The sequence below is a fragment of the Chlorocebus sabaeus genome, chromosome 20 (genome assembly GCF_047675955.1).
Source record: "Chlorocebus sabaeus isolate Y175 chromosome 20, mChlSab1.0.hap1, whole genome shotgun sequence".
In the NCBI taxonomy this organism is placed as follows: domain Eukaryota; kingdom Metazoa; phylum Chordata; class Mammalia; order Primates; family Cercopithecidae; genus Chlorocebus; species Chlorocebus sabaeus.
In genome coordinates this window covers 108,013,972-108,030,237 of record NC_132923.1, presented here as the reverse complement: position 1 = coordinate 108,030,237, position 16,266 = coordinate 108,013,972, and the positions used below count along the sequence as shown (strand labels likewise).

General features: G+C 39.5%; 1 protein-coding gene across 37 annotated transcripts in view; it reads left to right on the top strand.

The window, feature by feature from the left end:
• The window catches only part of EPB41 (erythrocyte membrane protein band 4.1), a 231,276-nt gene that overhangs the window by 153,657 nt on the left and 61,353 nt on the right, over positions 1-16,266 (top strand). For 15 of the 37 annotated variants that reach the window (XM_007979720.3, XM_007979729.3, XM_037988782.2 and 12 more), the window contains 3 exons: positions 9,588-9,796; positions 14,385-14,441; positions 14,604-14,645. In XM_007979720.3, coding sequence (XP_007977911.3) covers positions 9,588-9,796; positions 14,385-14,441; positions 14,604-14,645 — 308 coding nt within the window. The remainder of the gene's footprint in view (positions 1-9,587; positions 9,797-14,384; positions 14,442-14,603; positions 14,646-16,266) is intronic. The other 22 variants (XM_073007600.1, XM_037988718.2, XM_037988594.2 and 19 more) reach the window with 5 other exon arrangements.

Here is a 16,266-nt window from a genome sequence, read left to right as displayed (position 1 = left end):
AATCCCATTTTTAAAAGATCGCTGACAGCTGAAAAGTGCATTGAAGTGTCAGTGAAAGAAGCAGGGCGAAGGCTGTTGCAGAGTCTGGGACAGCTTGGACTTGAGTATTGGCAACAAAGACAGGGAAAAGTAGTCAGGGATACATTTGGAGATAGGGCTGACTGAATTGCTGATAAATTAAGTATTGGAGATGATAAGGAAAAGAAACTTAAGTTTTATTGCTTGGCTTAATCATTTAGTAGAATGAGAAAATCTGGGAGAGTAGCAGAGTTGGGGATATGGAAAATAAAAACTTCTATTGTGGATAAGTTAAGTTTGAGGCATAATCATTTAATCTTCATGTCTTTGCCATATTCAGATAACACTATCAGGCATCTCCCTCCTTGTCCAGGAAATCACCTTACGTCCGGTTTACCTTAGGTATGAGGAATTATCTTTTTATCCTCATTTGTCAGGTGAGAAAACTGAGGTTGGAAAGTTTAAGTGACTTGTTCAGCATCTCACAGATAGTAAGTTGCAAGCTATGACAAAAATCCAGGTCTGTCTGATAGCATGTTCCATGGCTTTTCCTGCTAAATGGAGTTTCATGCTTATATAGATACCATGCCTGATGTATTGCCTTTTCCTGATAGCAAAGATAACCAGAGTCAAGTGTTAATGAGCTTTGGTACCTTGAACAAGTTAGAAAGCTTTACAGAAATCACATCTTGACTGCCTTTTTACATTTATATTCTGGAAATTTTTTTTAAGATGCATGGTGTTAACTTGTCCTGATAATTACCACAGTTCTTGCTACAGTGTATTTAATAAATAAATATTGGCTGGGTGTGGTAGCTCACGCCTGTAATCCCAGCACTTTGGGAGGCTGAGGCGGGTGGATCATTTGAGGTCAGGAGTTCGAGACCAGCCAGGCCGACATGTTGAAACTCTGTCTCTACTAAAAATACAAAAATATTAGGCAATTAGCTGGGCATGGTGGCATGTGCCTGTACTCCCAGCTACTCAGGAGGCTGAGGCAGGAGAATCGCTTGACCTCAGGAGGCAGAAGTTGCAGTGAGCTGAGATCACACCTGCACACCAGCCTGGATGACAGAGTGAGACTCCGTCTCAAGAATAACAATAAAGTAAAATAAAATATCATTCTGTCCCCACTGCATTCCAATGTCACCTTTGTTATAAATCAGGTGACCATAAATTTGGGAGTTCATTTCTGGTCTCTCTAACCTCTTGTATTCATCGTTGTCTATCCTTGTGTCAATACCACACTATCTTAATTATTCTAGCTTTTATAAGTGTTATCTAAGTTCTCTGACAATATTCTCTAAGATTATCTTGGCTGTTTTTAGCCCTTAGCATTATCTTATATATTGTGGAATCAGATTTTCAATTTCCACTAAAAAAGTCTTAATAGTTTTATTGAGATTGAGTTGATTATATGAATCAGTTTGGAGAGAATTGATATTATTATAATATTGAATCTTCTGATTCACAAACATGCTATAACCCTCCTTTTGTTTGGGTTTCCTTTAATTTATCTCAGTAATGTTTTGTGATTTTTGGTGTAGGTAACTTGTGCATCTTACATTAGATTTATTCTTAGAGATTTGATGTCGTTTGCTATTTTATATTAATATTATTAGACAGGGTCTCTGTCATCCAGGCTGGAGTGCGATGGAGCAATCATGAGTCACTGCAGTCTCGGTCTCCCAGGCCCGGGTGATCCTCCCACCTCAGCCTCCCAAGTAGCTAGGACTACAGGTGCACGCCACCATGCCTAGCTAATTTTTTTTTTTTTAGAGACAGGGTCTTGCCCTGTTGCCCAGGCTGATCTCAAACTCCCAGGCTCAGGCGATCCTCCCACCTTGGCTTCCCAAAGTGCTAGGATTACAAGAGTGAGCCACCACACCCAGCCATCTTTTGCTATCTTAAATGATATCTTTTGGTTTTTGACTGGTTGCAGTGCCTCATGCCTATAATCCCAGCACTTTGGGAGGCCAAGGTGGGAGGATCACTTAAGCCTGAGAGTTCAAGACCAGCCTGGACACCATAGCAAGATGCTGTGTCTTAAAAAAAAAAATTAGCTGAGCATGGTGGTACACACCTGTGGTCCAACTACATGGAAGGCTGAGGGAGGAGGATCACTTCAGCCTAGGAGGTTAAGGCTGCAGGGAGCCGTTTCTGTGCCACTGCACTGCAGCCGGGGCGACAGAGGGAGACCCTGTCTCTAAAATAAAATAAAACAAATAAATGGTATCTTAAATTTATTTTTGTTCAGTTGTTTTGGTACATAGAAATACAATAGATTTTTCTAGTTTGACCTTATACTCAGTAATCTTACTAAAAAATTTATTAATTTTAATGGTTTATCTGTGGATTATTTGGGGTATACATTATTGTGTACCCAACATCAACTGAAAATAATGATTGTTGTATTTCTTCCTTTCCATCTCGCACTCTTAATTTCTTTAATTGCTTTGTTGCTGGCTAGAACATCCAATGTAATGCTGAATACAAGCATTAATAACTGTCGTCTTTCCCAATTTTAGGGCTAAAGCTTCAGTATTTCATCAAGCTTCCTTATATGGTATTTTCTTTATCATATAAGGAAGTTTTCATTCTAGTTTTCTACATGTTTTAATTGTGAATTAGTGTTACTTTTATCAAATGATTTTTACTTCATCTGTTGATATCGTAAAATGATTTTTCTCCTTTTTATGTGGTGGATATTTTTACTTTCTTTTTTTTTTTTTTTTTTTTTTTTTTTTGAGATGGAGTCTCGCTCTGTCGCCCAGGCTGGAGTGCAGTGGCCGGATCTCAGCTCACTGCAAGCTCCGCCTCCCGGGTTCACGCCATTCTCCTCCCTCAGCCTCCCGAGTAGCTGGGACTACAGGCGCCCGCCACCACGCCCGGCTAATATTTTGTATTTTTAGTAGAGACGGGGTTTCACCGTGTTAGCCAGGATGGTCTTGATCTCCTGACCTCGTGATCCGCCCATCTCGGCCTCCCAAAGTGCTGGGATTACAGGCTTGAGCCACCGCGCCCGGCGGATATTTTTACTTTCAATTTTTAAACCACCTAAGAATTTTTGGAGTAAGCTCAAATTGGTCATAATACACTTCTTTTTTTTTACCATTTTAGGGTTTTTCCTTTTTTGTCATGTTGTGGTCAGGCTTTAGCTTCAAATTTATGCTGGTCTCATAAAATAAATTGAGAAGAATTCTTTCTTTTTCTGTTCTCTGGAAGAGTTTGTTGAAGACTGTTGTCATTTCTTTGTTACCATTTAGAAGAATTCGCCTTTGAAGCCATATCTGGTCCTAGAGATCTCACTGTGGGAGGTGCTTTACTTACAGATTCAGTGTCTTTATTAGATAAGGGACTATTAAAATGTTCTAGTTCTTGTTTCAGTTTTGATAAACTGTGTTTCTTTTTTTTTTCTTTCTTTCCTTCTTTTTTTTTTTTTTTTTGGAGAAACAGTCTTAGCTCTCTCAGGCTGGAGTACAGTAACGCCATCATAGCTTGCTGTAGTCTTGACCTCCCAGGCCCAAATGATCCTCCCACCTCAGCATCCTGAGTAGCTGGTACCACAAGTACACGCTACCACACCCCACTAATTTTTTAATTTTTATAGAGATAAGGTCTTACTGTGTTGCCCTGGCTGATCTTGAACACCTGGGCTCAAGCAGTCCTCTCACCTAGGCCTCTCAAAGTGCTGGGATTATAGGTGTGAGTCATTGCACCTGGCCTAATTGTGTTTTTCTAGGCAATGTGCATTTTATCTAAATTTCCAAATATATTTACATAAGGCTGGGTATCTTTTTAATACCTGTAAGAACTATAGCAGGGTCCACTTTTTGCATTCGTGGTATTGGTAAGTTGTACCCTTTTTGTTTCAAATAGGCTTGCTAGAGATATATTGATTTTATTAATCTTTTCTTTCTTAAATTGTAAATTGACTATATATTTATTACTTACTTATTTATTTGTGAGATGGAGTTTCACTCTTGTTGCCCAGACTGGAATGCAATGGTGCGATCTCAGCTCACTGCAACTTCTGCCTCCCAAGTTCAAGCAATTCTCCCAATTCAGCCTCCCAAGTATCTGGGATTACAGGTGTGCGCCACCATGCCCAGCTAATTTATGTATTTTTAGTAGAGACGGGGTTTCACCATGTTGGTCAGGCTGGTCTCTACCTCCTGACCTCAAGTGATCTGCCTGCTTCGGCCTCCAAAATTTCTGGGATTGTGGGCATGAGCCACCAAGCCTGGATGACAATTTATAATTATATATATTTATGGGGTACAAGTAATCTTCTTAATTTTTTCAAAGAACCAACTTTTGGTTTTGTTTTTTTCCTATTATATATACTTTAACTCATGTCAGCTTATATCTTTATTTTCTTTACACTTTTATTGAGCTTTTTTTAAAATAATTTCTTGAACTAGATACTCATTAATGTTCATTATTTCTTTTTTTTAATTTTGTTTTGTTTTGTTTTGTTTTTGAGACGGAGTCTCGCACTGTCACCCAGGCTGCAGTGGTGCGATCTTGGCTCACTGCAACTTCTGCCTCCCGGGTTCAAGCGATTCTCCTGCCTCAGCCTCCTGAGTAGCTGGGACTACAGGTGCACACCACTACGCCCAGCTAATTTGTGTGTGTGTGTGTGTGTGTGTGTGTTGTTTGTTTGTCTGTTTTTCAATAGAGATGGGGTTTCACAATGTTGGCCAGGATGATCTCAATCTCTTGACCTCGGGATCCACCCGCCTCAGCCTCCCAAAGTGCTGGGATTACAGGCGTGAGCCATCGGCACCCAGCCAATGTTCATTATTTCTTACAACTTAACCTTAGAATGTAAGTGACTTGCCTAAGGTCACATAGCTAGTTGGAAAGAATTAGGAGGGAATCCAGGACCATTTTCCTAGCCCCATGCTTTTTACTCTTCACCGTGATTACTTTTTTTTTTTAAGAAAGGGTAGAATAAAAGTTAATATTGGTTGAGCACTTAGTATGTTCCAGGCACTGTTCTAAGCATTTTGCGTATCTTTTAAGTATCTGAAGTGCATATAAACCGAATAGGACAATATTTTTTTTGTAGTTATGTTTTTAAATGTCTTTTTCTCTTTGTGCTGTGGTATAAAAACTGGAAACATGTCTGTGGAACTATTTTTCCCTCCTTTCCTTAGATACTTCTTCGTGCTCCTTAAAAGATACTTTTTCCCGGCCGGGCGCGGTGGCTCAAGCCTTTAATCCCAGCACTTTGGGAGGCCGAGACGGGCGGATCGCGAGGTCAGGAGATCGAGACCATCCTGGCTAACACGGTGAAACCCCGTCTCTACTAAAAAATACGAAAAACTAGCCGGGCGAGGTGGCAGGCGCCTGTAGTCCCAGCTACTCAGGAAGCTGAGGCAGGAGAATGGCGTGAACCTGGGAGGCGGAGCTTGCAGTGAGCTGAGATCCGGCCACTGCACTCCAGCCTGGGCAACAGAGCGAGACTCTGTCTCAAAAAAAAAAAAAAAAAAAAAGATACTTTTTCCCGTTGAGTCACCCCTCCCGTTTCAAAAAATTAATATAACTCTGTAAGCTAGAGATGATGTATCAGGGAAACTTTTATAAGAATTGCTTTATAACGGCTCTCATTTTAATGATAAAAATGAGCATTCCCTTTCTCTTCTGTTATGTCTGGTGCTCAGAGTATCTGCCTCACCAGCTGGAGTACCAAAACTGGTTCTGATCCCAGTTTTATGATAGAGTAGTAAGTTGCAAGGGTAGCTAATAATGATGACAAAGATTATATTTTTCTTGTACCTTTTGCTTTTCAAAGCATTTCCATGTATTCCTTTTTAATACTAGCTACTTAGTGAATAAGAAAAAGCATTTAGGAATTACAGTTTTACTCATGAGGAAACTGGAGCACAAAAGAAAGGGCCACACAACCAGGTAGTTCATCCATTTGGTGAGCAGTGATTAAGTGAATCTTGCCAGGGGTGTACATCCTTATCACCTTTGGAACTTTAAAACAAAACACATGCCCAAGCCTCACTCTTGGATAGCTCATCTCACTAGAGTGGGCGGATAGCTCATCTCACGCATCATCCGATTTTTTTGTTTTTCAAGATCTACAAATGATTTATGTGGTCCTCTGGTGCTAGTAAATAACAGCTAGAAGTAGAAGTTGTTTGCCTTTACTCAGTCTGATGGTTTGAATTTTATTCTTTACTGCTCTAGTATGTAACTAAGTTTCTATTGTCAGCCAAGAGCAATATAGTATTGAAGTCAGTGGGTCACCATCAGCATTTTTCTTTGTGTAGACCTTCAGATATGGGAGATACTGGATTTTTAAGTTATGTATTGTCTATATATGCACCAAAATGTTGTAAATATTAATAGCTGAATTAATAAAACTGAAGACCCACACATCTTAAAAAGCAATCACTACCCCCAACACTGTAAATATACTAAAAAGCATTGAATTATATATTTTAAATGAGTGAACTGTATGGTATGTGAATTATGTCTCAAAACTGTTTTAAAAAGCCACGATCACTACCATGATATTATAGAGTTAATATCTTCCATATTTTACATATGATTAAACTAAAGTTTGTAAGATTAAGCTCCATGCCTTAGGTCACACTACTGTGTGTGACTGAGTCTGGGCCTAAGACTCATAATTTGGCTTTTGCCTGTGTTCCATGCAGCCTTTCACAGCCAGGGCTTTTTATTGTAATGTTATTATTTTTCCAATCTCTGAATTGTGTTTCTGTCAGTTTCCACACTAATACCTTCTTTTCCACATACAGTACAGATTGCCAAGGCTAGGAATGCTGAAGACATAAATCATTTGGCTCTGCAATATTAGTACTGGATTGAAACCAAAGACAAGTGGCAAAATAACACATGGTGAAAGCATGGGCTATGTTTCTGTGATGCCAGGCATAGTTGAATTAATTCTTTGAGAGGAGGTGTGAATACACATGTATAATGATACTTAAACACAACTGTGAGCAAAATATTTTGTCACATTCCCCTGTGTTGTCAGGTTTGGTCTGCCATCTGCCATTCTTGCAGTGACTGCTTAAAGCACCCATTAGTAGTAGCTCTGTGCTAATCCAGAGTTATTACTACTAACCCAGTAGTAGCAATCTGTGCAAGAGGCCACAGATTTTTCTTGGAAAGATAAAGGAGAGCTTTTTTTTTTTTTTTTTTTTTTTTTTTTTGAGACAGAGTCTCACTCTGTTGCCCAGGCTGGAGTGCAGTGGTGCGATCTCGGCTCACTGCAAGCTCCACCTCCTGGGTTCAAGCCATTTTCCTGCCTCAGCCTCCCAAGTAACTGGAACTACAGGTGCCCACAACCACGCCTGGCTAATTTTTTGTATTTTTTAGTAGAGATGGGTTTCACTGTGTTAGCTAGGATGGTCTCAATCTCCTGATCTCGTGATCCACCCACCTTGGCTTCCCAAAGTGCTGGGATTACAGGCATGAGCCATAGCACCTGGCCAATAAAGGGGATTCTTGAATTTCTGCTGTTTTTCCTATGTATTCTCTAAGGAATTAGTTCTTTCATTGGAAATTACTACAGGGTAATGAGCATTTCTTTCTTTTTCTTTTTCTTTTCTTTTCTTTTTTTTTTTTTGAGAGAGTCTGGCTCTGTTGCCCAGGCTGGAGTGCAGTGGCACAATCTCAGCTCACGCAAGCTCCGCCTCCTGGGTTCAGGCCATTCTCCTGCCTCAGCCTCCCTAGTAGCTGGGACTACAGGCACCCACCACCACGCTTGGCTAATTTTTGTACTTTTAGTAGAGATGACATTTTACCATGTTGACCAGGCTGGTCTTGAACTCCCCACCTCAGGTGATCCATCCACCTTGGCCTCCCAAAGTGCTGGGATTACAGGTGTGAGCCACTGCGCCTGGCCAAGCATTTCTTTCTTGATATTGTTGTATGAAGTAGTTGAGAATTTAAAGTTTTTGTCTGTTCAGATTTATGGAATTCCTTTATCTGATCCTTACAATTTATAAATCTAAAAATTTCAGGATGAATTATGTTCAGTTATAGTCAGTTTAAGAATGCAGGAAAGTATATAATAAAAATTACTGATTTCCATGCAAATTGATTAAAATATAAAAGTCTTGGCCGGGCGCGGTGGCTCACGTCTGTAATCCCAGCACTTTGGGAGGCCAAGGCAGGCAGATCAGTTGAGGTCAGGAGTTTGAGACAAGCCTGGCCAACATGGTGAGACCCCGTCTCTACTAAAGATACAAAAAATTAACTGGGCATGGTGACACACGCCTGTAGTCCCAGCTACTGGGGAGGCTGAGGCAGGAGAATCTCTTGAACCTGAGAGGCAGAGATTGCAGTGAGCGGAGATCGTGCCATTGCACTCTAGCCTAGGTGACAGAGCCTCTGTCTAAAAAAAAAAAAAAAGTCTTAGTACAAAAGAGGATAACAATATGTTATCAGAAACACAATGTCGGAAAACACTTTTATTCCTAGATACTGTCAGATAAGTGAAGTTTTATTACAAAGTGTAAATGTTTTATATCCCTGAAAGAATTAACATAAAAACCACAAAAAGGGTATGAGTGATTGTTTTGAAGTAAGCTGTCTAAAACTTAGATACCAAATATTCCAACACAACAATTAGCTCTTAGAAAAGATCAAGATTTTATCATAAGCCCATATAGTTTATTCTCTCTAAAACAGTGTATACAGCTTTTCCCCTAAATTAAGGTTTCTCAACCTCAGTAACTTCAGCCTCTATGCACTGGATGCCAGTACCTCCTTTCTCTTCCCTCCTCAGTTACAACAACCAAAAATGTCTCCAGACATTGCCAAATATTCTCTGGGGACAATTTACTCCAGTTGAGAACCACTGCCCTAAATATATTAGAGAATAAGAGCTATAATACAAATTGGTAAGACTGAGAGATAGTAGGACAGAACTCAAAAGATATTTTTGTTTAGGTTTGATTTTGATTTTGTGTTATTTTAATCAAAGGACATATTATTAAAAGGGAGAGCATCTGGTTCAAAGATTTGTCCTTACAAGCATCAGAAAGTAGTTCATGTCTTACCAGAAGAGCCATTTATCAAGTTATTTTATAATCATTCCAAGGAGGCTTACAGAAGAAATCAGACTTAATTCTTTTTTCTTACAATATATTTTTAGATTCCTGAAATAACCTAAAAATGAACACATCTTTATTTTTAAAAAGCCTCATGGAAGAAATCACATTTAGTTGACCCTTTTTCCCACCATAGACAACATTGAAGGTTTTTGAAACTAAAATTACAAGATAAATGGATTTTCTATTTCTTTTCTTTGATCTTGTCTCCCCTGAATTCAGCATTCATGGAATATGATCATTAACACATTTTAGCCTTTCTACTGATGGTACATTTAACTTTCTTGTTGCTGTCAGTTCCCTGGCAGAGCACTAATGATTTATGTTTTACCCTCTGTATGATAGCCCACTACACACTGTAACATTTGTGTGTGCCCTGGATTCACAGTTATTTTGCCTGGTGACTTTGAAATAATACAGTAGCTCTGGCCTTTACTTATATTCTTCCCTTTTCCCTTTCTCACATAGCAGCAGCTGTCGATTCGGCAGACCGAAGTCCTCGGCCCACTTCTGCACCCGCCATTGCTCAGGGTCAGGTTGCAGAAGGTGGCATCCTAGATGCCTCTGCTAAAAAAGCAGTGGTCCCTAAAGCACAGAAGGAAACAGTGAAGGCTGAAGTGAAAAAGGAAGACGAGCCACCTGAGCAAGCTGAGCCAGAGCCCACAGAAGCATGGAAGGTATGTCATCAGTCCAAATACCTAGCTAACTCACTTTGTGATTTAGAAGCCTTAACATTTTGACCAGGAACGTGTTCAAAGCAATTGCTTATTCTCATAGACTCAACAAAGTTATTCCTTTCTTTCTAAATGAAGATGTCTCCCATGAACCTGTAAAATATTTTCATAGAGTTATGTCAATAAGACTGTAAGCTATCTCAGAAGTTATAAGGTGACCCACTCCTTGACCCAACTATTATTTTTCTAAATGAACTTATATAATACACCAGTATGATTGATCCTCTGCTTTTTAAAATAATTTTTACTCATCTAGAAGGAATCGCTACATAGATTTTTAAGACTAAGCTCTGCTATTGTGATTAAAATATAATTTTATTTTCTAAGATGGATGTATGCACAGCATTTCCAAAGAATAGATAGGCATTACATAAAGCACATCTATGTGGTTGCTCAAATCTTAAGTAGCATTACAAAAAGGAGAAGATCCATTATGTAGGAGAGGTTGTACTGCTGAGTTACCCATGGTTCTGAGTTAGTTGTATCCACAGTCACTGCACTGTGTTGAAAAATCACCAATTTAATTAGCAGATTTCCCAGACGGTGATTAGACTGACCTTTTATGTGTTAAGCTTTGTAAACACATTTAAGCAGTGATGGAATCGAAGTGCTAGCTCAGATTTATTGAAATAAATATAGGTCTTACTGTTGGCAACAGGAATTATGAGAAGCAGTCTTTATAATGAGAATTACATGTTTATGTCTGTTAAGAAATTTAAAAAAAAATTTAAACTGAGTAAGATCTTAGTAAGTGTCCTCGCTTTGGCAGATGGATTAACCTTGTTCTTTTGGAGCCAGATCAATATCTAGTTTATTTCTAGAGCAGTGGACAATCTAACTCTGTTTTGATTGTATTTAAACAAAACAAAACAAAAACTGTTAGACCAGGTTTGGAGGCTCTCACCTGTAATCCTAGCACTTTGGGAGAGCAAGGCGGGCGGATCCCTTGAGCCCAGGAGTTCAAGACCAGCTTTGGCAAAATGGCGAAACCCCATGTCTACAAAAAATACAAAAACTAGCTGGGTATGGTGACGCACATCTGTAGTCCCAGCTCCTTGCGGGGCTGAGACAGAAGGATAGCTTGAACCTGAGAGATTGAGGAGGCTTCAGTGAGCCGAGATTGCACCACTCCACTGCAGCCAGGGTGACAAACTGATACCCTGTCTCAAATGGTGAAACCCCATCTCTACTAAAAATACAAAAATTAGCTGGGCATGGTGGCAGGCGCCTGTAATCCCAGCTACTGGGGAGGTTGAGGCAGAATTCCCTGAACCTGGGAGGCAGAGGTTGCAGTGAGCCCTGATCACACCACTGCACTACAGCCTGAGTAACAGAGCAAGACTCTGTTTCAAAAAATAATAATAAAAAAGCAAACTGTTAAATATGACATACAGTTTTACTGTCCATTTGGGACTACCTTGAGTCCAGAGAGAAAAACAGATTGAGTGAATGGTAGGTGTTTACATTTTTGTATGTAGCCAAATATTTATGACATTGGTCTTCAGGTTCAGTGTCAACAATGCCTGTTTAATGTTAGACTACCTCCTTAGTTTTTGATGTTAGAATATCTCACCAGGCACTTTTTACTATCCCTCCATTTGTTATACTAACTAAAAAGTGTTAGATTACTGGAATTGTCAGGGGAATCTTCCTAGTGGCTAAGATTCCTCTGGCTTTCTGCTGACTTACTTTTACTCCTTTTTGCCTGTATCATAGACATAAATATCTTCAACAATAGGCTCCCTTTGTTCTTGAGAACTTGGCAGAGTAAAGAGATCACTACCTGGTATAAGCTTTCCAAGCCAATAGGGGGTCTTTGTTGCCAATTAATTCTACATAAATATATGATTTGAGACACTTGTGTTGAAATGAGACTGAAGACCACCTCTGATAAATTATTGTAGTAATGGTGGTGGCAGAATTAAGGGTGACTCTGAGCTGCTTTTACATGTAGCAGTTAGAAAATAACTCTGGTGGCAGGCACAGTGGCTCACGCCTGTAATCCCAGCAATTTGGGAGGCCAAGACAGGTGGATCACAGCCTGGCCAACATGACGAAACCCCGTCTCTACTGAAAATAACAAAAATTAGCTGGGCATGCTGGCAGACACCTGTAATCCCAGCTATTTGGGAGGCTGAGGCAGGAGAATCACTTGAACCTGGAAGACAGAGGTCGCAGTGAGCCGAGATCGCACCACTGCACACCAGCCTGGGCAACAGCACAAGACTCTGTCTCAAAAAAAAAACAAAACAAAACTATGGCATTTACCTGAAGCCATATTTATTGTATAAAGCAATAGTAGTGATAAAGTAGCCTTGTAACTATAAATTTCATTATCTGACATTAGTTTGAGATAGAGATAGCTTTTTGTTGTCATTTTAACGAGGTCTATTCTGCAAGTATGGCAGTAGGTACTATCTCCCCCATGTATATTGTTATCTCATTTAATGTTCTATGTAGGGGCATACACAGAAATACTGTTGTTACTTGGCCTCAATTCTTTTTTTTGAGATGGAGTCTTGCTCTGTCACCCAGGCTGGAGTGCAATGGTGCGATCTCAGCTCACTGCAACCTCCACCTCCCAGGTTCAAGCGATTCTCCTGCCTCAGCCTCCTGAGTAGCTGGATTACAGGTGCCCACCACCCACCCAGTTAATTTTTATATTTTTAGTAGAGACAAGGTTTCACTATGTTGGCCAGGATTGTCTCGAACTCCTGACCTCAGGTGATCCACCTGCCTCCCAAAGTACTGGAATTACAGGCTGAGCCACCGTGCCCGGCTTGCCTCAATTCTTAAACTGAAGTAGAGGCTCTCAATTTTCTGCTATTGGATTGATAAAGATCCAAAGCAAAAAGAAGTCATTATTCATTTGAATGAGGAATTTAAGCTTTGTAAAATACATTTTTTTTTTTTTTAAGACGGAGTCTCGCTCTGTCGCCCAGGCTGGAGTGCAGTGGAGCGATATTAGTTCACTGCAACCTCTGCCCCTCCAGGTTTAAGCAATTCTGTGCCTCAGCCTCCGGAGTAGCTGGGATTACAGGTGTGTGCCACCACGCCCGGCTAATTGTTTTGTATTTTTAGTAGAGACGGGGTTTCACCATCTTGGCCAGGCTGGTCTTGAACTCCTGACCTCGTGATCCACCCGCCTCGGCCTCCCAAAGTGCTGAGATTACAGGCATGAGTCACCGCTCCAGGCCTGTAAAATAATTTAACATTATTGTTTGCTAAATGCACAATTCTAGGAAGACATTATCTCCATTTTATCCATAAGAAATGTAAGCTCTGAGGGGTAAAAAAAACTTGTTAATGACCACACAACAAGTATGCTGGGACTTAAAGTAGAAATGACCCAAAACGGTTAATTACCCCTGGTAGTTAAAGTGCTGTAATGGGGTGTGCTTAACTTAACACTTGACAGTGTCACTAATTTTGTAGCTCTCTCAGGTTTTTTAGACTCAATCTAGGGAAAATAGCACAATGACATTATATTCCAAAGTAATGCTGCTTAGTGTGATTAAAAAGAATATCAACACCACAGATTGATGAGGTTCTGTAAAGAACTTAATGATACAAAGTGATTTAGCCCTTAGTAAAAAAAATCAATTTTTTTATTTAAAATAGCCAATGCTTTGTGCATTGCTCACTCTATTATGCTCCCTCTTAATAGCCTGTTGTTTTTTTTTTTTAAATAATTACTCCATTTTCTATGTATAAAATGACATTACTAAAGGTATTTCAAAGCTAGGCAGGAGACCTCAGCTATTCTCTTTCTACTATTAATACTAAGGATGAATCTTGCCCTTCTACCAAACACATAGGCTCCACCCTCCTAGAGAAGATTGCAGTGTGTTGAATGTTGCAGCTGAATCCTGCATGTGCTTGTTTATAACCAGCCCTGGGAGTAATTTCATGTGTCAGTTACAATTTAAATTGGGTTTATTGTAATGTTTTGTTGTGTAATAAACTGAAGAATGAAGTGCCTCCTTAAGTATATTGTTCAACTAACAAAATCCTTTGTGTTTACCAGTTTGGTGTCATATGTGGTTTATTACATGTGTGCTTTAACTAAAGATTTTCTTTTTCTTCCTGTCATATATGTCATATGTTGATAACTTCATATGTAAATTTGTTTTTAAATGTTAGTTAAAGTACTTCCAGATCATTTTTAAAGGCAAAACAAAAACATGGCTATTGCATTAAATAAGCCTAAATTATTCTTTTAAGTGGATACTTTTTTATAAATAAGTATAAAAATATATTTTCTTCATCAATAGAATACTTACCTTAATTTTCTTTTTTGATAATTTGGATATCCATATTACCTTTTCAGCCTTGAAAATGTGATGGTAAACACAGATGACAGGAAGGGAGTAATATCCTTCCTGTAACACCCTCCATAAGACTGCATCATGATGATTACATATCAGCGTATTTCACAACCAACTTAAAGATGCAGCTTATTTGGAAACAACACTATTCATAGAAACCTACTAACCTAAAATGTTTTTACTACTTTATTTCTTAAATGTAGGTGGAAAAAACCCACATCGAGGTGACAGTGCCCACCTCAAATGGTGACCAAACACAGGTTTGTGCCAATAGGCCACTTGTTCCTCTTTCCCTCCACCCCCTCAGTTTTTTTCTTCTCCCTTACTCCCTTTTCCTTAAAATTATAAAATGAAGGTTCAAACAAACTTCAATGAGCAACATTTTATCATTTTTCTTTCTTTTTTAAATTATGGCAAAACAGAAGCTTGCAGGAAAAACTGAAGATCTGATAAGAATGAGGAAGGTTAGCCATTTTTCGCTTTCACAAAACTACATTGCCATTTCACCCATGCTGACTTACAATGCATTAAAAAGACAGTGATCCATTCTTTCCATTGATTTCTTTTGATCAGGAGTTGTTAATACTTTCAAATAACGGATATGGGCCAGGCGCATTGGCTCACGCCTATAATCCCAGCACTTTGAGAGGCCGAGGCAGGAGGATCCCTTGCGGTCAGGAGTTTGAGACCAGCCTGGCCAATGTGGTGAAACCACGTCTCTACTAAAAATACAAAAATTAGCCAGGTGTGTTGGTGCACGCCTTTAGTCCCAGCTACTTGGGAGACTGAGGCATGAGAATCGCTTGAACCTGGGAGATGGAGGTTACAGTGAGCTGAGATCATGCTACCGTGCTCCAGCCTGGGTGACAGCTATACACATATATTTACATAAACTGAAGAAACCATAATCCTATACTATATGTTGAAAAGTTTCATTAAACTTTTCATTAAACAGTGAGAGTCAAACCTATCTTTTATATTTAAAAATGTATAAGAACTATTTCACAATGACATCATATTCTTAGAATGATTGATAATATTTTATACACATTTATCATAAAATGAAAACCATCATAGCTGGGTGTGATGGCTCACACTTGTAATCCCAGCAGTTTAGGAGGTTGAGGCAAGAGGATCCCTTGAGTCCAGGAGTTCAAGACCAGCCTGGGCAACATAGGGAGACCCCATCACTTCAAAAAAAAAAAATAAATAGCCGGGCACGGTGGCTCAAGCCTGTAATCCCAGCACTTTGGGAGGCCGAGACAGGCGGATCACGAGGTCAGGAGATAGAGACCATCCTGGCTAACATGGTGAAACCCCGTCTCTACTAAAAAAATACAAAAAACTAGCTGGGTGAGGTGGCAGGCGCCTGTAGTCCCAGCTACTCGGGAGGCTGAGGCAGGAGAATGGCGTAAACCCAGGAGGCGGAATTTCTTGCAGTGAGCTGAGATCCGGCCACTGCACTCCAGCCTGGGCAACAGAGCGAGACTCCGTCTCAAAAAAATAAAATAAAATAAAAATAAATAAATAAATAAATAATTTAACCAGGCATGGTGATACACTCCTATGGTCCAAGCTACTTGGGAGGCTGAGGCAGGAGGCTCACTTGAGTCCAGGAGCTTAAGGCTGCAGTGAGCCACAACTGTACCACTACATTCCACCTAGGTGAGAGAGTAAGACCCTGTCTCCAGAAAAACACCCTCTGTAGCAGCAGCCTCAGTACTGTGTATAACTATGGGTTTGACTTCTCTGTGCCTCATTCTTTTCATCTATAGAGTGGGATGAATCAGTCTGAATCAGTTAACTGAATACATTTATTGGCTGATCATGTATAAAATGATAATCTTTCTTAGATCTTTTTTTATAAAAGAGGTCTAATTTTTTATTAGATTTTATAATTAGAGATTATAAAATCTCTAATTATACTCAGTGTCACTAAGTATAAAATACATCCCAAAAGCTAAATAATGTTTTTAAAGCATTTCTTCACTCTATGATACCTGGAGTTTCAGTGTTTTTTAGAGTCATATGTTTTAAGGTAACCCTCAAAGAGTTCAATTTCAAAAATGAACATAAAACAGCTTG